Below are 20,056 nucleotides of genomic sequence, written 5' to 3'. Positions count from 1 at the left end.
TGTGTGTGTGTGTGTGAGTGGGGACTGTGTGTGTGTGTGTGAGTGGGGACTGTGTGTGTGTGTGTGAGTGGGGACTGTGTGTGTGTGTGTGTGAGTGGAGACTGTGTGTGTGTGTGTGAGTGGAGACTGTGTGTGTGTGTGTGAGTGGGGACTGTGTGTGTGTGTGTGAGTGGGGACTGTGTGTGTGTGTGTGAGTGGGGACTGTGTGTGTGTGTGTGAGTGGGGACTGTGTGTGTGTGTGTGTGTGTGTGTGTGTGGGGTGAGTGAGTGGGGACTGTGTGTGTGTGTGGGGTGAGTGAGTGGGGACTGTGTGTGTGTGGGGTGAGTGAGTGGGGACTGTGTGTGGGGTGAGTGAGTGGGGACTGTGTGTGTGTGTGGGGTGAGTGAGTGAGTGGGGACTGTGTGTGTGTGTGGGGTGAGTGAGTGAGTGGGGACTGTGTGTGTGTGTGTGGGGTGAGTGAGTGGGGACTGTGTGTGTGTGTGTGGGGTGAGTGAGTGGGGACTGTGTGTGTGTGTGGGGTGAATGAGTGGGGACTGTGTGTGTGTGTGGGGACTGTGTGTGTGTGTGGGGACTGTGTGTGTGTGTGGGGACTGTGTGTGTGTGTGGGGACTGTGTGTGTGTGTGGGGACTGTGTGTGTGTGTGGGGACTGTGTGTGTGTGTGGGGACTGTGTGTGTGTGTGGGGACTGTGTGTGTGTGTGGGGACTGTGTGTGTGTGTGGGGACTGTGTGTGTGTGTGGGGACTGTGTGTGTGTGTGGGGACTGTGTGTGTGTGTGGGGTGAGTGAGTGGGGACTGTGTGTGTGTGGGGTGAGTGAGTGGGGACTGTGTGTGTGTGGGGTGAGTGAGTGGGGACTGTGTGTGTGTGTGGTGTGTGTGTGGGGACTGTGTGTGTGTGGGGTGAGTGAGTGGGGACTGTGTGTGTGTGTGGGGTGAGTGAGTGGGGACTGTGTGTGTGTGTGGGGTGAGTGAGTGGGGTGAGTGAGTGGGGACTGTGGTGGGTGGTGATGTGGGGGTGGAGTGAGTGGGGACTGTGTGTGTGTGTGGGGTGAGTGAGTGGGGACTGTGTGTGTGTGTGGGGTGAGTGAGTGGGGACTGTGTGTGTGTGGGGGGTGAGTGAGTGGGGACTGTGTGTGTGTGTGGGGTGAGTGAGTGGGGACTGTGTGTGTGGGGGGGGGTGAGTGAGTGGGGCCTGTGTGTGGGGGGGGGGTGAGTGAGTGGGGACTGTGTGTGTGTGTGGGGTGAGTGAGTGGGGACTGTGTGTGTGTGTGTGGGGTGAGTGAGTGGGGACTGTGTGTGTGTGTGGGGTGAGTGAGTGGGGACTGTGTGTGTGTGTGGGGTGAGTGAGTGGGGACTGTGTGTGTGTGTGGGGTGAGTGAGTGGGGACTGTGTGTGTGTGTGGGGTGAGTGAGTGGGGACTGTGTGTGTGTGTGGGGTGAGTGAGTGGGGACTGTGTGTGTGTGTGGGGTGAGTGAGTGGGGACTGTGTGTGTGTGTGGGGTGAGTGAGTGGGGACTGTGTGTGTGTGTGGGGTGAGTGAGTGGGGACTGTGTGTGTGTGTGGGGTGAGTGAGTGGGGACTGTGTGTGTGTGTGGGGTGAGTGAGTGGGGACTGTGTGTGTGTGTGTGGGGTGAGTGAGTGGGGACTGTGTGTGTGTGTGGGGTGAGTGAGTGGGGACTGTGTGTGTGTGTGGGGTGAGTGAGTGGGGACTGTGTGTGTGTGTGGGGTGAGTGAGTGGGGGACTGTGTGTGTGTGTGGGGTGAGTGAGTGGGGACTGTGTGTGGTGTGTGGGGTGAGTGAGTGGGGACTGTGTGTGTGTGTGGGGTGAGTGTGTGGGGACTGTGTGTGTGTGGGGGGTGAGTGAGTGGGGACTGTGTGTGTGTGTTGGGGTGAGTGAGTGGGGACTGTGTGTGTGTGTGGGGTGAGTGAGTGGGACTGTGTGTGTGTGTGGGGTGAGTGAGTGGGGACTGTGGTGTGTGTGTGGGGTGAGTGAGTGGGGACTGTGTGTGTGTGTGGGGTGAGTGAGTGGGGGACTGTGTGTGTGTGTGGGGTGAGTGAGTGGGGACTGTGTGTGTGTGTGGGGTGAGTGAGTGGGGGACTGTGTGTGTGTGTGGGGTGAGTGAGTGGGGACTGTGTGTGTGGTGGGGGTGAGTGAGTGGGGACGGTGTGTGTGTGTGGGGTGAGTGAGTGGGGGACTGTGTGTGTGTGTGGGGTGAGTGAGTGGGGACTGTGTGTGTGTGTGGGGTGAGTGAGTGGGGACTGTGTGTGTGTTTGGGGTGAGTGAGTGGGGACTGTGTGTGTGTGTGGGGGTGAGTGAGTGGGGACTGTGTGTGTGTGTGGGGTGAGTGAGTGGGACTGTGTGTGTGTGTGGGGTGAGTGAGTGGGGACTGTGTGTGTGTGGTGTGTGTGGGGTGAGTGAGTGGGGTCTGTGTGTGTGTGTGGGGTGAGTGAGTGGGGACTGTGATGTGTGTGTTGGGGGTGAGTGAGTGGGGACTGTGTGTGTGTGTGGGGGTGAGTGAGTGGGGACTGTGTTGTTGTGTGGGGTGAGTGAGTGGGGACTGGTGTGTGTGTGGGGGGGGTGAGTGAGTGGGGACTGTGTTTTGTGTGGGGTGTGTGAGTGGGGACTGTGTGTGTGTGGGGGTGTGGTGTGTGGGGACTGTGTGTGTGTGTGGGGTGAGTGAGTGGGGACTGTGTGTGTGTGGTGTGGTGGGGTGTGTGGTGTGGGGACTGTGTGTGTGTGGGGACTGTGTGTGTGTGGGGGTGAGTGAGTGGGGACTGTGTGTGTGTGGGGTGAGTGAGTGTGGGACTGTGTGTGTGTGTGGGGGTGGTGAGTGGGGACTGTGTGTGTGTGGGGGTGAGTGAGTGGGGACTGTGTGTGTGTGGGGTGAGTGAGTGGGGACTGTGTGTGTGTTGTGTGAGTGAGTGGGGACTGTGTGTGTGGGGTGAGTGGTGGGGACTGTGTGTGTGTGTGGGGTGATGTGTGAGTGGGGGACTGTGTGTGTGTGTGTGTGGGGACGTGTGTGTGGGTGGGGTGAGTGGTGGGACTGTGTGTGTGGTGGGGTGAGTGTGTGGGGACTGTGTGTGTGTGGGGGTGAGTGAGTTGAGTGGGGGGGAACGTGTGAGTGGGGACGTGTGTGTGTGTGGGGGGTGAGTGAGTGGGGGGGGTGGAGTGAGTGGGGTGAGTGAGTGGGGACTGTGTGTGTGTGGGGTGAGTGAGTGGGGACTGTGTGTGTGTGGGGGGTGAGTGAGTGGGGGGGTGTGTGTGGGGACTGTGTGTGAGTGGGGACTGTGTGTGTGTGGGGGGTGAGTGAGTGGGGACTGTGTGTGTGTGGGGGGGTGAGTGAGTGGGGGTGAGTGAGTGGGGGGTGAGTGGAGTGGGGGACTGTGTGTGGGGACTTGTGTGGGTGGGGGGTGGTGAGTGGGACTGTGTGTGTGGGGACTGTGTGTGTGGGGACTGTGTGTGTTGGGACTGTGTGTGTGTGGGGCCTGTGTGTGTGTGGGGACTGTGTGTGTGTGTGGGGTGAGTGAGTGGGGACTGTGTGTGTGTGTGGGGTGAGTGAGTGGGGTGAGTGAGTGGGGACTGTGTGTGTGAGGGGTGAGTGAGTGTGGCATGTGTGTGTGTGGGGTGAGTGAGTGGGGACCGTGTGTGTGAGTGGGGACCGTGTGTGTGAGTGGGGACCGTGTGTGTGAGTGGGGACCGTGTGTGTGAGTGGGGACCGTGTGTGTGAGTGGGGACCGTGTGTGTGTGTGGGGTGTGTGAGTGGGGACCGTGTGTGTGTGTGGGGTGAGTGAGTGGGGACAGTGTGTGTGTGTGGGGTGAGTGTGTGGGGACCGTGTGTGGGGTGAGTGAGTGGGGACTGTGTGTGTGTGTGTGGGGACTGTGTGTGTGTGTGTGGGGACTGTGTGTGTGTGTGGGGTGAGTGAGTGGGGACTGTGTGTGTGTGTGGGGTGTGTGTGTGTGTGGGGCCTGTGTGTGTGTGGGGACTGTGTGTGTGTGGGGACTGTGTGTGTGTGTGTGGGGTGAGTGAGTGGGGACTGTGTGTGTGTGTGGGGTGAGTGAGTGGGGACTGTGTGTGTGTGGGGTGAGTGAGTGGGGACTGTGTGTGTGTGGGGTGAGTGAGTGGGGACTGTGTGTGTGTGGGGTGAGTGAGTGGGGACTGTGTGTGTGGGGTGAGTGAGTGGGGACTGTGTGTGGGGTGTGTGTGAGTGGGGACTGTGTGTGAGTGGGGACTGTGTGTGAGTGGGGACTGTGTGTGTGGGGACTGTGTGTGTGGGGACTGTGTGTGTGTGGGGTGAGTGAGTGGGGACTGTGTGTGTGTGGGGTGAGTGAGTGGGGACTGTGTGAGTGGGGACTGTGTGTGTGTGGGGACTGTGTGTGTGTGTGGGGTGAGTGAGTGGGGACTGTGTGTGTGTGGGGTGAGAGAGTGGGGACTGTGTGTGTGTGGGGACTGTGTGTGTGTGGGGACTGTGTGTGTGTGGGGACTGTGTGTGTGTGTGGGGACTGTGTGTGTGTGTGTGGGGACTGTGTGTGTGTGTGTGGGGACTGTGTGTGTGTGTGTGGGGACTGTGTGTGTGTGTGTGGGGTGAGTGAGTGGGGACTGTGTGGGGACTGTGTGTGTGTGTGGGGTGAGAGAGTGGGGACTGTGTGTGTGTGTGGGGTGAGTGTGTGGGGACTGTGTGTGTGTGTGTGGGGTGAGTGAGTGGGGACTGTGTGTGAGTGGGGACTGTGTGTGTGTGGGGTGAGTGAGGTGGGGACTGTGTGTGTGGGGTGAGTGAGTGGGGACTGTGTGTGGGGTGTGTGTGAGTGGGGACTGTGTGTGTGGTCAGTGTGTGAGTGGGGACTGTGTGTGTGGGGAGTGTGTGAGTGGTGTCTGTGTTTGTGTTGGTTGTGTGTGTGGGGTGTTGGTGGGTTGGGGGTGAGTGAGTGGGGACCGTGTGTGTGTGTGGGGTGAGTGAGTGGGGACCGTGTGTGTGTGTGGGGTGAGTGAGTGGGGACTGTGTGTGTGTGTGGGGTGAGTGAGTGGGGACTGTGTGTGTGTGTGTGTGGGGTGAGTGAGTGGGGACTGTGTGTGTGGGGACTGTGTGTGTGGGGACTGTGTGTGTGGGGACTGTGTGTGTGGGGACTGTGTGTGTGGGGACTGTGTGTGTGGGGACTGTGGTGTTGGGGACTGTGTGTGTGGGGACTGTGTGAGTGGGGTCTGTGTGTGTGTGTGGGTTGAGTGCGTGGGGAGTGTGTGTGTGTGTGGGGTGAGTGAGTGGGGACTGTGTGTGTGTGTGGGGTGAGTGAGTGGGGACTGTGTGTGTGTGGGGACTGTGTGTGTGTGGGGACTGTGTGTGTGTGTGGGGACTGTGTGTGTGTGGGGACTGTGTGTGTGTGTGTGGGGTGAGTGAGTGGGGACTGTGTGTGTGTGGGGTGAGTGAGTGGGGACTGTGTGTGTGTGGGGTGAGTGAGTGGGGACTGTGTGTGTGTGGGGTGAGTGAGTGGGGACTGTGTGTGTGGGGTGAGTGAGTGGGGACTGTGTGTGTGAGTGGGGACTGTGTGAGTGGGGACTGTGTGTGTGGGGACTGTGTGTGTGTGGGGTGAGTGAGTGGGGACTGTGTGTGTGTGTGGTGTGAGTGAGTGGGGACTGTGTGTGTGTGGGGTGAGTGAGTGGGGACTGTGTGTGTGGGGTGAGTGAGTGGGGACTGTGTGTGTGTGGGGACTGTGTGTGTGTGGGGACTGTGTGTGTGTGGGGACTGTGTGTGTGTGGGGACTGTGTGTGTGTGGGGACTGTGTGTGTGTGGGGACTGTGTGTGTGTGGGGACTGTGTGTGTGTGGGGACTGTGTGTGTGTGGGGACTGTGTGTGTGTGGGGACTGTGTGTGTGTGGGGTGAGTGAGTGGGGACTGTGTGTGTGTGGGGTGAGTGAGTGGGGACTGTGTGAGTGCGGACTGTGTGTGGGTGTGTGCGCGGACTGTGTGTGGGTGTGTGCGCGCGGACTGTGTGGGTGTGTGCGCGCGGACTGTGTGGGTGTGTGCGCGCGGACTGTGTGGGTGTGTGCGCGCGGACTGTGTGGGTGTGTGCGCGCGGACTGTGTGGGGTTGTGGTTAGGGCTGGGTGATAAAACGATAACGATGTGCATCACGATAGACACGTGATCGATATGAATAAACGTTCGATAATTTTTATTCTTTGTCGGAAGAAAACGGAGGTTGTGAAGCAAGTTTGGTTACATTAACAAAGGCACTCGCTCTCTGGTAACCTAGCAATGTAGGAAGTTACACGCTGACAGCCAATCATGTAACAGTATTAAGTTTGGTTGCGCCATATCGGCGTCTCGTGGCGGTCTGCTGGATTCCTCTTCAGTAACCGGCGACTGATGAGCAGGAAATGAGCCGCAGCGAGCGAGGAGATTGTAAATAAAAGAGGAAAAGTCGGCGCACCAGTACGGCAGTTTTATGGATATTATACTGTAAGTCTGACACCAACTTATAGTCACACCAACGTCTTCTGCTAATTATAAAGACTAATAATAAGGAATATAATAATAATAAAGACTGGTAATAAAAATATTCTCTGTTTATATTTAACACTTTGCACTATTTTATTACACTTTATTAAGCGTTTCTTACATTTTCTGTCATTTCCCACCTTAAATGAGATAATAGTTAAGTGTTCATTGTGACTTTAGACTCATGTTTACATTATAATTATTGGAGGTTTCCTGGTTGGTGACGTTTGTCTTAATAACTGAGGGGATTCTGATCAGAGGAAGGTGAAGTTTACAATAAAAAGGATGTAATATTAAATGTAATATATTTTGCTCCTGGTCCTTATTTTAAATGGGTCATAAACAATATCAATAATTATCGATATCGACCGATATGATACACTGATATCGTGATACAGTTTTCAGCCATATCGCCCAGCCCTAGTTGTGAGTGGGTGGGAGAATGGTGGTTGTGGGTGGGTGGTAGAGTGGTGGTGTGGTTGTGGGTGGGGGGTGTGGGTGTTAGGGCGGTGAAGTGTGTGTGTGTGGGAGAGAGATTGTGTGTGTGTGTGTGGTGTTCATGGTGTGCCTGTGCACTCTGTAGGGCTTGGTATGTACGACAGTCCCATGTTTCTGCCCGCTTATGAAGACTCGGCAGGGGGACGTAGTGTACCTACTACCCCTCTACAGGTGGCTGCTCCAGGTATGTGCTCCAAGCAACACACACACACACACACACACACACACACACACACACCTTCACCAGTCCAGGAAGACATTCCTAAAGCCATGATGTCACCTAATTAAAAGCTCCAGATATTAATAGTTGATACTGATGGTGTTCACTGTAGCTATTCATGTTGCATTCTGTATGCTGGTCTTTTTCTGCTCATATTCAGTGACTGCGTTCTCAGACACACACTCCTCAGAGGTGACTGAACACGCCTCCCAGTCTGTGCCAACAGTAAGCACATCTACGCCGAGCGTGTGTGTTGTGACCGGGCCCAGCATAGCTGAAGAGCAAGATGTCCTGCTAGAAGCAGGAGAAGATGGGTGAGCTTGTTTACAGAACTCCAACATTACAAGGATAAAAATGCTAAATGCATTCTTATATAAAACATGAAAAATAACCAAAACACAGTTTCCAAAGTACAAGCTGTCCCACATTTCCTTTGCCAAAAAATGAACCCATTTTTATGTAAGCCCCATTTTTTATAGAGTGCTATGGTAAATTCTAGTTGCTTGTTCTTTGAGTTTTAACTCTATAGAATTAGGGAATATTGCTGCGTTGGTGTCATGTTCCGTGTAGTAGGACAGAATCTAGATGTTGGCTTGAGATGAAGTGCTCAATGAAATGTGTTTTTAGCAGCAGTGCAGAGGTAGCACTGGAGTCGTCATCTCAGACTGATGCTGAAGAGCCAATTCAACCTTCTGATGATGCCAGTCTCCCCTCTACCAGCCAGGAGCCTTCATCCAGCTCCGCAGGTACACACACACACACACACACACAGCCTGAAGTTTGGGCAGAGAACTGAGTAACAATTCCTCAGGAATTGAGGAATTCCTGCTTTTCATTCCTCCTGAGCGTTTGAGTAATTGTGTAGTTTGCATTAAGATGTCCAGCTTTAACAAAAGCACAATGTGTGTGACTACAGCAGTGTTAAACTCCTCTACACTCCTTTTCGTTCCCCTTTATTTTCATTCATTCTCAGACACGAGCAGCAATCAGCCACCCAAAGTCAGAACAGGATCAGGCAGGCAGTGGACCCGCGGACGTGCCACCAGAGGTTTCGTTAAGAGAGGTATTTTATTTACCATGTTTATTTACCATGTTATGTACACACGCACACACACAGACATGGATAACCACAAGATAAACATTGGGGCAGTTTTATTGAAAGAAGGTATGAAAAGCATGTAGTGGACGTTATATGTAAACAGCATGCCTGGCAGATAACACAGTGCTTTATCCTGTTTCTCACTGCAGATGGATCAGTAGTTATGGGAGTGCGAAGGCGCTTTGCCAGATGAATCCAGAGATGTTGCAGTCATTCTAGTTGCTACTCAAACACTTCGACAAGCTGGTCCACTAGAGATGTGATCATTCTCAAGTTCAGCTTTTTTCATCCATTTTTTATTTACTTTAAGCTTTTATGCTAAAACTAAAGTGTTGCTATATATTCTGTGGATATAATAAAGAATTTTTTGGTACAAAATGATTTTTTTTTTTTTTTAAAGCTGCTTTTACACAAGGCACAAAACATGATGAAGAGGAAACTTGATATGCTGAGAGGTGATTGTGCAATATTGAGGCACTTTTGACCCATTTTATAACCATAACTACATTCTTGCTGGCCCTAACCAGTCCGACATGCTTAGTATGATCTGTAATAAATATTAGTTTATTCAAATATTAATATATATATATATAATAAAATTAATGAAAGTGGAGCTTATAAACAGTCTAGTCACACCATGTACCAATAAAGGTTCCAAAAATAGCCTCAGTATTGTTTGTTTTTCAGTGTTGGAACATGTGAGTCATAAATATCCTCATTCACTGGCCCTGTTTTTCTCACTTGCCCTCTAAACTGCCACCTGATTGGTCAGGTAAGTAAGGTTTGAACTTTGGACAGCTGGCGTTTTAAAAAGCTGTTAATGAGACACTTTCACATAAATGTGTTTTTTTCTTTTGTGTGAAAAGAAGCTTCAATGTTTTACATCGATATTCAATTATATAATAAAGCAATCTTGCACACAGTCCTCATTTAAATGGCATAGTGTGTCCTACATACTGCTGGTCTCTGGGCATCTGAACCACCTTTTGGCTGATTTTTGCTTTTCTTGTCCAGCCCTAGGAGTGAGAATGACTGGAGTGTCACCTTCCATCTTCAAACTGTAGTATTTGGCTGAAAAAAAAGGGCAACTTTTCTATTAACAGTATAAAATATAAATGTAGTATATTTCAGCACAGTAAAGTTAAGCTGCCTAAACATGCCATTTATTTTTTCTTCCCTATGAGGATTTTGGTTTAAACACTTCTTTGTAGTGATCGAACACTTTTTGTGAGGAGCGAAATAGCAATTTTGTTGTTTTGTTAATGACGACATTACCAGAGAACATAACCATGTCCCATTACCTCAGGCCTCTTAACTAGGGTCTAGTCTGTCCGGTTTGAAGGAGCTGCCAACTTTCCTACCCCACCCAGGTGTGTTCAAGACCCCAGCTAGATGAGTTCAAACTAGGTCTTCACCACCCAAAGCGGTGTCCTAAAACCTTTTATATTGTGTCGCAGAAAAGTCTGTGTTCATTTCTTCACAGTTACTGTAATTAACAAAACATCACACCTCATAAAAAGTGTTTGACGACCACAGAGATGTGTTTTAAACCAAATCTCATTTATATGAAGTTTTTGTGACCCACGTTCTAGAAATAGTGTTCATTTCTTCACAGCCTGAATTTGTTTGGTGTGTCAGAAACTTTGGAACCAGTTTGTGTAATGAATGTACTTACATGGGGAGAACACGTAGTATTTGTATCCGTCCCCTCCTGTAGTGCGTACTGACACAGCTGATGTCACTGTGGGCGGAAAGCCTAGCCACGTCTTCCTAATTTCGAGCTGTGGACCCAGAGAAGGGACTGAAAGAGAAAAATCGATCTGTTGTGGTAAATTTCAGCTTGTACATTTTGTTTCAGGCATAATTTCATGGTTTGAGTCACCCTTCCCATCAGTGTGTGAGGTCAGTTGACTTTTTTTGGAATGTTCTATCGAGCGTGTGTCAAGGTGCGATGTTTTACAGGAATAATGGGATTACTTCACTGACTGGCGAGCTACAGAGTGTAGTCTTATCTTTGTGTTGTGTTTACACCAGGGTTTATCTACACAGAGATAACCAGCTCCCCACCTCCACCTCCACCATTGAAAACAACTTTAGCTAAGAACATTTCCATAATTAAAGTTGTTACCTGCTTCTCTTCTTAATCTCTTTACTATGACCGCCGTTGACTTGCTGCCACAGTTAGGTTTGTTGAGGTAGCTGTATCTCTGAGCCAGTCCACCTGCAGTCAGTGCAACAACATGAGACGTTTGGAAAGCCATTTTTTTCCAAAACTGTCCAAAATTTTCAGAGCTTTCCGTGGATCAATTAAATGTGCAAAATGTATTGTTTATACTAGCTTTTATTTAACACAGACCTGCCAACCTTCAGACCTTTTGGACAGCACCTCCACATTTTCACACTGGTGTATCCTGGAGATGTCACTTAAAAATACAACTGTTTTCTCTGTGTGGAAAAGAGCCGGTCAACAATCTCCAATGATTGTCAGTTTCATAGGTATTTTGTTCTCTGATATCTTGCATTAGTATTTCCTCTGGCAAGTTTTGAGTTGATTTATGTGAAATGAAACCTATTCACTCACAAAAGTACCAGAGGCTTTTTTTTGTTTTTGTTTTTATTTTTAATATTACTGAGCAATTGCTAGCCCGGCTGTGGCGGCTCGGTGAACCTGAGATGTGAACTCAGTCATCCTGTTGGTAGTCCAGTCCCTTTACCACTAGGTTACCACATCCCCAGGTTGGCAGATCTGTTATCGTTAAAAATATTCTTAATACTTGCAGAAGCATATTTCTGAATACTGACGGAGTTAAAGCAAAATCATGATGTTTGAACCTGTTTTAAAGAATAATACAGACTCCCTTCTGCTTCTGTACTGAGGCATGGATAAAGCTGCGACAACTTGTCCCCTAAGTCCAAAGCCCTCGCTGATGGGTCTGGGAAAGCCGACATCCATGATGTCATTTTCAAACCTCCAGTATTTATCTCCCTATTGGACACACATGATGCACACATAACACAAATCTGGGAATTAATTGTAGAATGTGATTGTACATGATTATTAACACTTTAATGATTCTTAGTAAAAGTACCCTGAAGATGTAGGTCTTGCCGTGGCAGTTACAGCGTGTGAAGACAGTGTCAATGGGAGAAGGGATTCCCCAAAATTCTGTGATTGACTGAGCAGGCCCAGCTTTTCTTCTGGAGTCCAGCATCCAAAAGTAGTGGCCTAGTATAAGATAGTGGAGGAGATATACTGTATATATGATACTTCAGCAGTCACACAATTCCTTACAAGTGTGTTATTTTTGTGAATAAATGATGTTCACCATTTAAGTGAATTCAACTGTCTATAAATAGTGTTTATTTATATTATAAATAAACTAATGAAATACATTCATTCAACTTCAGCCTTCTTTATCCTGGTCAAAGTCACTGCCGAGCCGGAAAAAAAAAAGGGGGCTAGAAGTGAAATAATAAAACCCGTCTCGGATGCCAGTTTATTTCACAACACAAATGCACCTGAGCTCAGGATCCAACCAAGACCCCTGATGGTGTGGGGCACCAGTGTGCTTAATGCTGCACATCACCAAGAAATGATTGGGCATGATTTTAAAACTGGATTGGAACAAAATTGTGCTAAAGACCTGCATTATACCATTTGCACATAATGTTCGAATCTTTGCTGGAAATAAAGACTGGACATTAAGTACTGTAGTGGAAAAAGTAAGCTTAATCTTATGAGCATGCATGTATTATTTTAGAGAATAAGAGAACTCTGTGTGCAAGAGCAAGGTTAGGAGCGGATAACTGAAGCTGCAGAAGAGAAGAAACAGGAATTTGTCTCATTCTAATCGCAAGATAAGGCGAGTTAGTACGAAAGGTTTCGACACATCTGTCTGCCGGAGAATGTATTCGAACAAGGAAACTTTTGTGAGCTAATCAGAAGAGTTACATTCACGCATGTGACGATGGTTTTGGCAGTATTATAAAATTGTATGTGCCTTTTTAGCACGGCTTCTCAAACTTTAGAGCATGTGAAGACCTGTTACGACAGAAATCTCTATTAAATGTTTTATTTTTTTACTTCTCATGTTTATTTGTCTCATAAATGTATTTGCTCCACAGTACTGACCTCGGAAAACCACAACACTGCCGTTCCTAAGCGTAGTCAAGCCATTGACTGGAAGATCACTGCAGAGATTGGTGTCACTGTTGGTATCTGTGAAAAGGGAAAAAATCTGAAGACAAATCCCCTTCAAATATACAGTATTCACATTTGTCTTGCTAAAAAGTGTGTGTGTGCTCTCATTTGAATTAATGTACGTTTCTCAGAAAGAGCCACTTATACATTTTTCATTCTAAATGGCATTCTTACCTGCCTGATACTCCTGAAGGTCCTGAAGATTTTTGCTAGGATCTATAGGTTTAATGGGTTTTTCTGGCATTTTAGTTGGAGAAAGGCTAACCTTCATGGAAGCAGGGGTTTCTATTAAGGCAGGGTCAGTTGGAGAATCCTTTGTAGAATGAATGATGTTCATATTCTGGGTTTCATTTTGTGCTTCAGTTATTTTCTCAGCGGTAGGCTTGTCTGTTGAGTCCTTTTCCTGGATTTCTTGGGTTGTGTTTTCACTGGGTTCCAACTGAGCATCTGTCTGATTCTCAAGGTTTACCTCAGGATCATGTCTGTCATCAGGGTTAGAAGGCTCATGGTCTGTATTATTGGCCTGAGCACTGGCTGAAGGTGTGGGTTCGGGCTCTGAGGTGCTCTGGGAGTTTGTTGTTGCACTTTGTTCAGACATTAGTGTGGAATTTGGTCTAGGTGAAGCCATCTTAGGAGGAAGAGTTGGAACTGATGCAACGTAGGAAGGTTGATCCTGTTCAAAGACAGACTGAGGATGGATAGCAGTTGGTTCGGTGGTAGTTGGAGTTGTTGGGTCTGCTTTCAGGTCAGTCTGTTCAGATGCAGGTGTGATGTCTGTTGGGCTTGTGGTAGTTACAAACTGTTCTGAAGGTTCCTGGGTGGGTTCCTGGCTGATAGCCTGACTAGTTGATATTGGAGGAAAATTAGGATCTGAGTTGTTAGGAGAAAGCTGCTCAGGTTCAAAGCTGGGTATATCAGGGTCCTTGTCAGCCAAAGGAGAGACAGTTATACCTGGAATGAATAATACAGTTAAAGAAGAAAGTAGAAGAACTAAAATCGTGTTTTATTTGATTTTAACGCTCTGAAGACATATTATTATCCTTACTTGGAACTGTTCCAGAATCAAGCAGGTCAGGGCGTAATTCTGTTTGGTTTTCATATGTGTCAGTGTCCTGTTCAAAGACAGACTGAGGATTGATCGCAGTTGGTTTGGTGGTAGTTGTAGTTGTTGGGTCTGCTTCCAGGTCAGTCTGCTCAGATGCTGGTGTGATGTCTGTTGGGCTTGTGGTAGCTGCATACTGTTCTGAAGGTTCCTGGCTGATGGCCTGACTAGATGATATTGGAGGAAAATTAGGATCTGAGTTGTTAGGAGAAAGCTGCTCAGGTTCAAAGCTGAGTATATCTGGGTCCTTGTCAGCCAAAGGAGAGACAGTTATACCTGGAATGAATAATACAGTTAAAGAAGGAACAAGCTGAAACTAAAATCGTGTTTTATTTTAACGTTCGAAGACATATTCATATCCTTACTTGGCACTGTTCCAGAATCTAAGTCTATTTGGTTTTCAAATGTGTCAGTGTCATAGGGAGAAGGCTTGCTACCACTTACAGCTTCTACAGGGGAAGAGCACAGGAAACATGACAGGCCAATGACCATTATAAAGAATTGTATACATTTGTATACATTTACACTTACTATGCACTTTATTAGGAACACCTGTATGCTAAGCTTTTATTTCAGTGCTATGTATTAGAGGCAGGTCACAAAAGGGCATTTCCACCCACAAAAGTCTAGCTCACTTGATGAATGGTTTTCACATCATTCTTCAACCCTAGAGACTGTTGTGCGTGAAAATCCCACAATAAACTAATACAGGGGAAATGTGACCCCTCATTCCTGGTCCTGTTAAACCCTAGTTACAGTTTCTCACTCTTCTCTAGTATAACATGCTGTCAGGTTCAGAGATACAGAACCCAGAAGCTTCAGTGTACCAGCCTCAGCCAAGACCAGCTGATAGGATACCTCGGTTTGATGCCAAGGCCAGAATCTTACTGTTCCTTCCAAGAAAAGTAAGAAGTATTAAGTAAGGAACATATTTCAAAATAGGAGTTTTAGCCTTCAAACTGTTGCCTTGATGACATGATCACATAGCAGCTCAGTCTGTGGAGTACTAATGGAGGATTGCCTCACTCCCTTGCCACAGCACAAGATTCATAATCTTTCATGAACGAGACATGAGAACAGACGGTCAGTGCTAGCCCACTCATACAGGATGATGAAGAATGTTGGGTATTTACCAAACACTGGACTATATCACCCTTATAACCCTAATTAGATACTAAGGCTAGTGCTTGTTTTAAGTGCACATCAACAAGGTGCTTCCTTTAATTATTTTTTATCAGAACAAAACATGAACAATGGTCTAATTGAATAATAGCCTAGTAACACTGTGCTTCAGGAAGGATGTGCCATTGAATCATGGTAAGAGAAGATTATAGATTTTACTTGCACTTGCTATTGTATCACAACAAAGGCACTGAACACACATGGATGCAGTGGATGCAGGTCCAATGGTCTTTCCCAAGCAGTCACCATATACATTTTGCACAATAAATCTATCAACACAATCAAAAAGCCGTCTATCTTAACAAGGAGATATATAAATCAGAGTAGAAGACCACTTTTCCTCAGTTTTATTACGTACTAACCATTTCTTTTCTCTGATGACAGAACATTTTTAATTTTATTTTTTTTTCTAAACTAATAGTTAGCATATTTAAGTCATATTAGCAAAGTATGTTTTATTTGACTATTTTTGCACTGGTAGCCATTTAAATTTTCATTTAAAGTCATTCGACCGGCTTGACTTTTTTACCTTTCCTGAAAATAGTCACACAAAATCCTTTTAAAAAAGAAAACCAAACATTACCTTCAGATGCGGTGTAATCCAGAGGAGTGCTGACCTCCAACTCACTGTATTCTTCCTCCATTGAGGAATCTATCAGTCATTCATATACAGTAGGAAACCATGAAGTAATTACAGCATTGCTACACACATCAGTGATCACAGACTCACTCACAGATATTACACATGATTATTGTGTCTGCAGTCATTTTATAGCTCTGTTACCCTCTTGTGCAGTTTTAAAGCAGTTTGTCTGACAGTTATTCATGAACACACACATTCACATACAATCAATAATATAAACAATAAAAAAACATTGATTTAAGTGTAAATTTATTACACAATTAACTGAAATTTCTAACTGAATTTTGTAAAATAACTCACTGCTTTTTGTCAGCGATAAAAAAACAGAAGTTCACAATGCACTATGGGAAAACCGTTCACTGCTCAGTCACTCAGAATAACACTTTATAGCACAACTGAAATGAACACTAGAAATGACTATATATATATATTTTTTTTTTTAAAACAGCATCAGTTCATTTCAGATGAATTTCAGCCTCTGAACTAGACTGATGCTGGCTTTAAGTCAGACTGATCAGGAAAGTTTGCATATTAAGCAGGAAACAGCCTCAAAGTACTTAATGTGCACATTAATCGTGAGTAAAGTCAAACATTGTATTTATGCAAGAAGTCAGTATGCATTAGTCCTGTATTAGTTCTGCCTCCAAAATCATTGGCCCCTTTGCAAAAATGAGCAAAAATTATATTAGCAACTAAACAATAGACACAATTCTGATTTATTAAAAAATTATTAAAAATAATTTCATAAAATAAAATTCTCTCTAATATTGACATCCCTACAACATTCTCGAAAATCTGTTGCACTGAAGTCATAACACGGCTTCACGTCATTAACAGTGAACCGCTGGAAAATTGCCAGGAATTGGATCAGTGGTGCTTTCAGGCTGTTGTGAAGATGGACGTTATCATGAATTTTGCTAAATAAGTTTTTCATGAGTGTTTCAGCCCAAGCCTGTTGTGTCTACCAGAAGTTTCAGACTGGACCACAGACAATGTACGAAAATACTTCCAAATCAACACAGAAATGATTAAAAACACAAATGTCTACACCTTCACACTCAGTCTTCACCTGTGGTCTGAATCGAAAAAGGAAATTAAAAAAAAAGGGTTTGGAATGAAAGTTAAAGAAAACTGTACTGTGTTTTGTGCTTTGTTTCTGTTTGTATCTAAAATTGTTGTTTATATTATAAATGGATTCAATAATAGTGAAAGACATCGTATGCTGCATTTGCAGAACTAAAGTACATTTTAAGAAGAAGATTTTCTGAACTTACCCTCAGTGGTGCACTGGGTCTCATAGTCTGGACAGCACTGTCTGTATTTAATACACTCGATATCACAGTGACACTGTCTCCCTCGCTTGAAATGCTCACCACATCGGCCTTTACAGGAGCCTCCTACAGCGGCACACAGAATGTCCTCGTATCACTCAGACCTTTGTGTTTTCAGTCAACTTGTGAAGGGATTTTTATCCTTTGGTTCTTACAATGTTTTGATTTTCTTAAGTCCAGTCCCAACAATGTGATAACTTACCTAAAACCCAATTTTACTCCCAGTAGATTCTAGTGTTGATGTTATTTATGAGTGCTGATAGATCAGACAGCTTCTGATGAGTTTGCACATACAGTTAAATGTAGGAGGGTTTATGTGGGATTTCAGGTTATAAGGATACTCCTTATACATAGACCATTTTCATCCCAAACAAGTGGAATTTAGAAAAAATATACTACATTGTTTCTATTCAATACTAAATCTTAAATTGGCCATAAAAAATATATAGCATATGAAGTCACCTGTCATGCATGCACAAATTTAAACATGAAAACACACCTTAATTAAGGCTTTAACAAGATTATATGAATAAAAATATTTAATTCAAGAGTTCCAGATGTAGACTTTAAGTTTTGTAAGCTCTGACAAACTTTCTGTAATGAAGCATCCATTATCATGACCTTCATCTCACGCAGGTCACGCATTTAAAGACACGAGGCCAGTAGGGCTTGGAGGAGACTTACTTTCAGTGCAAACAGATTCGTAGTTTCTGCAGCACTCGTTGTGTGAGAGACACTCGTAGTCACACTGACACTCGTTGCTTCGTGAATAAGCTTCTCCACATCGATTTCTGCAGCTTTCTGCAAAATCACATGAAGAAACATGAGATAAGATGTTCAATAATAATAATAATAATAATAATAATAATAATAATAATAATAATAATAATAATAATAATAATAATAATAATAACAATAATCATAATAATAATAATACCCCCCCACACACAAGCACACATGAGCACACACCACCCCCAACCACCCCCACTTGAATATTATATTATTATTATTATTATTATTATTATTATTATTATTATTATTATTATTATTATTATTATTAGGGGTCAAGCCCCAAAGGGGTGTAGACACCTATTGTTATCGTTAGTTTTCTTCTTCTTATTATTATTCTTCCTCTTCTGCCAATAAAGTCAATGGCAGCCCATAGAACAGTACGTACGAAAGTCATGTAATTTGGCACACATGTAGAGGCCAGTCTTATAAGTTACTATAGCAACTTTGGTGTGTCTAGCTCAAACCCTCTAGCGCCACCAACAGTCCAAAACAAATTCTAGTACTTGAGGGGTGGGTTGTCACATATATTGGGTGCTAATATCAGAACCAGAATCACACAGACAAACATAGACATTTCGCAACGTTTCGTGACAGCGCCACCTAGCGGCTACGAGATTTTCACGTTAAGTCCAGTATTTTACGAATGCATGGTTCATCAGCGACATGTTCTGAGCGCATCTGATCGGCTATTATTATTATTATTATTATTATTATTATTATTATTATTATTATTATTATTATTATTCTCTCACTCTCTCACTCATTTTCTACCGCTTTATCCGAACTTCTCGGGTCACGGGGAGCCTGTGCCTATCTCAGGCGTCATCGGGCATCGAGACAGGATACACCCTGGACGGAGTGCCTATTATTATTATTATTATTATTATTATTATTATTATTATTATTATTATTATTATTATTATTATTATTATTATTATTATTATTATTATTATTATTATTATTATTATTATTATTATTATTATTATTATTATCAGAATCAGGTTTATTGGCCAAGTATGTTGACACACACAAGGAATTTGATTCCAGCTGTTTGTGACTCTCAAAAGTACAGCCATAAATAACACTATACTATACAAGACAATGCAGATGTGATACAATATAGACAGTATGAGTATTAAATATGAATACAGAATATATGACTGGTCAGTTATGTAAATAACTTGTTAGAAGTTCATGGGAGTGCAAATAACAGTATTGTGTAATATTCTGCTATTGTACATTATACAGCAGCAGCAGTAGTGTGTGTAACAGATACGGATGTATGTATGTATGTATTCTAATATATAATATTATTATATTCTCTAGTAGTGCTCATTTGGACCAACCATCTCTCATGGTACAACAAAGACATGCATCATGACAGATGTTCTGGGACAAGGTGGTGGAATGAACCCCAAACAGCTGAGTCACTGACTTACAATAACTAAAAACTTATACAAACATTTTCTTTTTAAAAAATCTTGTCTTGTCTTGGGTTTCTTCCACACAACACTACTTTCATCAACAGAGTTTTCAGACTGAGAGACACTTAGTTTTTCCTGCATCTGACTATCACACAGTTTTTATCACACAATTTTATATGTACTCACTCTGTGCTGAGGAGCATGTGAACAGAACGCATGCTGAGAGCAGGAGGAGACCCACTGAGCTGCTCATCTCGAAAGGAACCTAACAGGATTTATGATGGTGAGTCCTTTCCAAAATGTACAAAAGAGCTCAAAAAAGAAAAACTCACAGCAGAGTATTTGTGCCTTACCTGGAATATTAGCTTATATGCGAGCTCTCAGTGTCCCTGAGAACGTCTGTGTATGTGAAGTGCTTCTGATTTTATAGATGCTGGGAGCGGAGGTGTTGGGCGGTCTCATCCGGTCTCTTAGATCAAAACTGTGAGATTTGTAAGCGTCTGGCAGTGCAGGGAGAACATCAGGGTTTCCACACGCTCTGAGTAAAGGCCAGAGTGCAGTTAAAAAAACAGGGAGAGTGCTGAGAACATTTCTTTCCCTGTTACAGACAAAATGTTCAGACATAACCTGGAGGTTCACGTTTGTTATTCTGGATTTCACCCCAATTCTGTCTTTGCTGATTATTAGTTCTACTATATATATATATATATATATATACACACACACACACACTAAGGTTCTATAAAAATAAATATTTACAAACTTCATAATTCAAACACATTTTTATTTGTATATTGTGTTTAACAATGACCATTGTCTTAAAGTTCTACACAGATTCTGAAAAAAGTAAATTGATATTTATCCCTACAAAGCAAGTCGGAAGCAGCATCATACTGTTTGTATTGATGTTTTAAATACATTCATCAGCAGTCAGAGTCAGAAGGGCAGACTGGATTGTACACAGAAATACAGAGATGTGTTCTGTCACCATCGTATCAGATCCTGCATGAACTTTTTCACTAATCTGTGCTGGGTTTGTGGGATTACAGGTTAACAGGTTAGCCCTCATCACCCCC

General features: G+C 44.9%; 2 protein-coding genes across 11 annotated transcripts in view; one reads left to right on the top strand and one right to left on the bottom strand.

Moving 5' to 3' along the window:
- tprb (translocated promoter region b, nuclear basket protein) overlaps positions 1-8,683 on the top strand; it is a 31,786-nt gene extending 23,103 nt beyond the window's left edge. For 5 of the 8 annotated variants that reach the window (XM_047801667.1, XM_047801671.1, XM_047801666.1 and 2 more), the window contains exons 46-50: positions 7,072-7,170; positions 7,367-7,520; positions 7,834-7,952; positions 8,180-8,269; positions 8,455-8,683. In XM_047801667.1, coding sequence (XP_047657623.1) covers positions 7,072-7,170; positions 7,367-7,520; positions 7,834-7,952; positions 8,180-8,269; positions 8,455-8,498 — 506 coding nt within the window. In that variant the 3' untranslated portion in view covers positions 8,499-8,683. The remainder of the gene's footprint in view (positions 1-7,071; positions 7,171-7,366; positions 7,521-7,833; positions 7,953-8,179; positions 8,270-8,454) is intronic. The other 3 variants (XM_047801669.1, XM_047801668.1, XM_047801672.1) reach the window with 3 other exon arrangements.
- On the bottom strand, positions 8,342-19,475 carry prg4b (proteoglycan 4b). Of its 3 annotated transcripts, XM_027154280.2 has the most exons (14): positions 19,334-19,472; positions 19,167-19,245; positions 17,449-17,565; positions 16,708-16,830; positions 15,374-15,442; positions 13,974-14,057; positions 13,552-13,884; positions 12,681-13,457; positions 12,438-12,524; positions 11,395-11,531; positions 11,138-11,291; positions 10,434-10,526; positions 9,981-10,106; positions 8,342-9,376 (listed from the first exon to the last, which is right to left on the bottom strand). In XM_027154280.2, the coding sequence occupies exons 2-14, from the start codon at positions 19,231-19,233 to the stop codon at positions 9,255-9,257; spliced, it is 2,289 nt and encodes a 762-aa protein (XP_027010081.2). In that variant the 5' UTR covers positions 19,234-19,245; positions 19,334-19,472; the 3' UTR covers positions 8,342-9,254. The 3 variants fall into 3 exon arrangements, with proteins under 3 accessions (XP_027010081.2, XP_047657632.1, XP_047657633.1); XM_047801676.1 differs by lacking the exon at positions 13,974-14,057 and having other exon boundaries at positions 19,334-19,471; XM_047801677.1 differs by lacking the exon at positions 8,342-9,376 and having other exon boundaries at positions 10,004-10,106; positions 11,138-11,326; positions 19,334-19,475.
- Positions 19,476-20,056: the final 581 nt, after the last annotated feature.

This window comes from Tachysurus fulvidraco, chromosome 16 (assembly GCF_022655615.1).
Source record: "Tachysurus fulvidraco isolate hzauxx_2018 chromosome 16, HZAU_PFXX_2.0, whole genome shotgun sequence".
NCBI lineage: Eukaryota > Metazoa > Chordata > Actinopteri > Siluriformes > Bagridae > Tachysurus > Tachysurus fulvidraco.
The sequence above is the reverse complement of the archived record's forward strand: the minus strand, read 5'-3'. Positions and strand labels throughout refer to the sequence as shown.

What these genes read in the sequence shown, in the direction of transcription:
- prg4b (XM_027154280.2), bottom strand. Translation starts at nt 19,233, where the DNA reads ATGAGCAGCTCAGTGGGTCTCCTCCTGCTCTCAGCATGCGTTCTGTTC. An exon ending in GGATTACACCGCATCTGAAG is followed by an intron (nt 14,058 to 15,373) that starts GTAATGTTTGGT and finishes CTTCCCCTGTAG; the next exon opens with AAGCTGTAAGTGGTAGCAAG. An exon ending in TGTATTATTCTTTAAAACAG is followed by an intron (nt 10,527 to 11,137) that starts GTTCAAACATCA and finishes CACTGACTGCAG; the next exon opens with GTGGACTGGCTCAGAGATAC.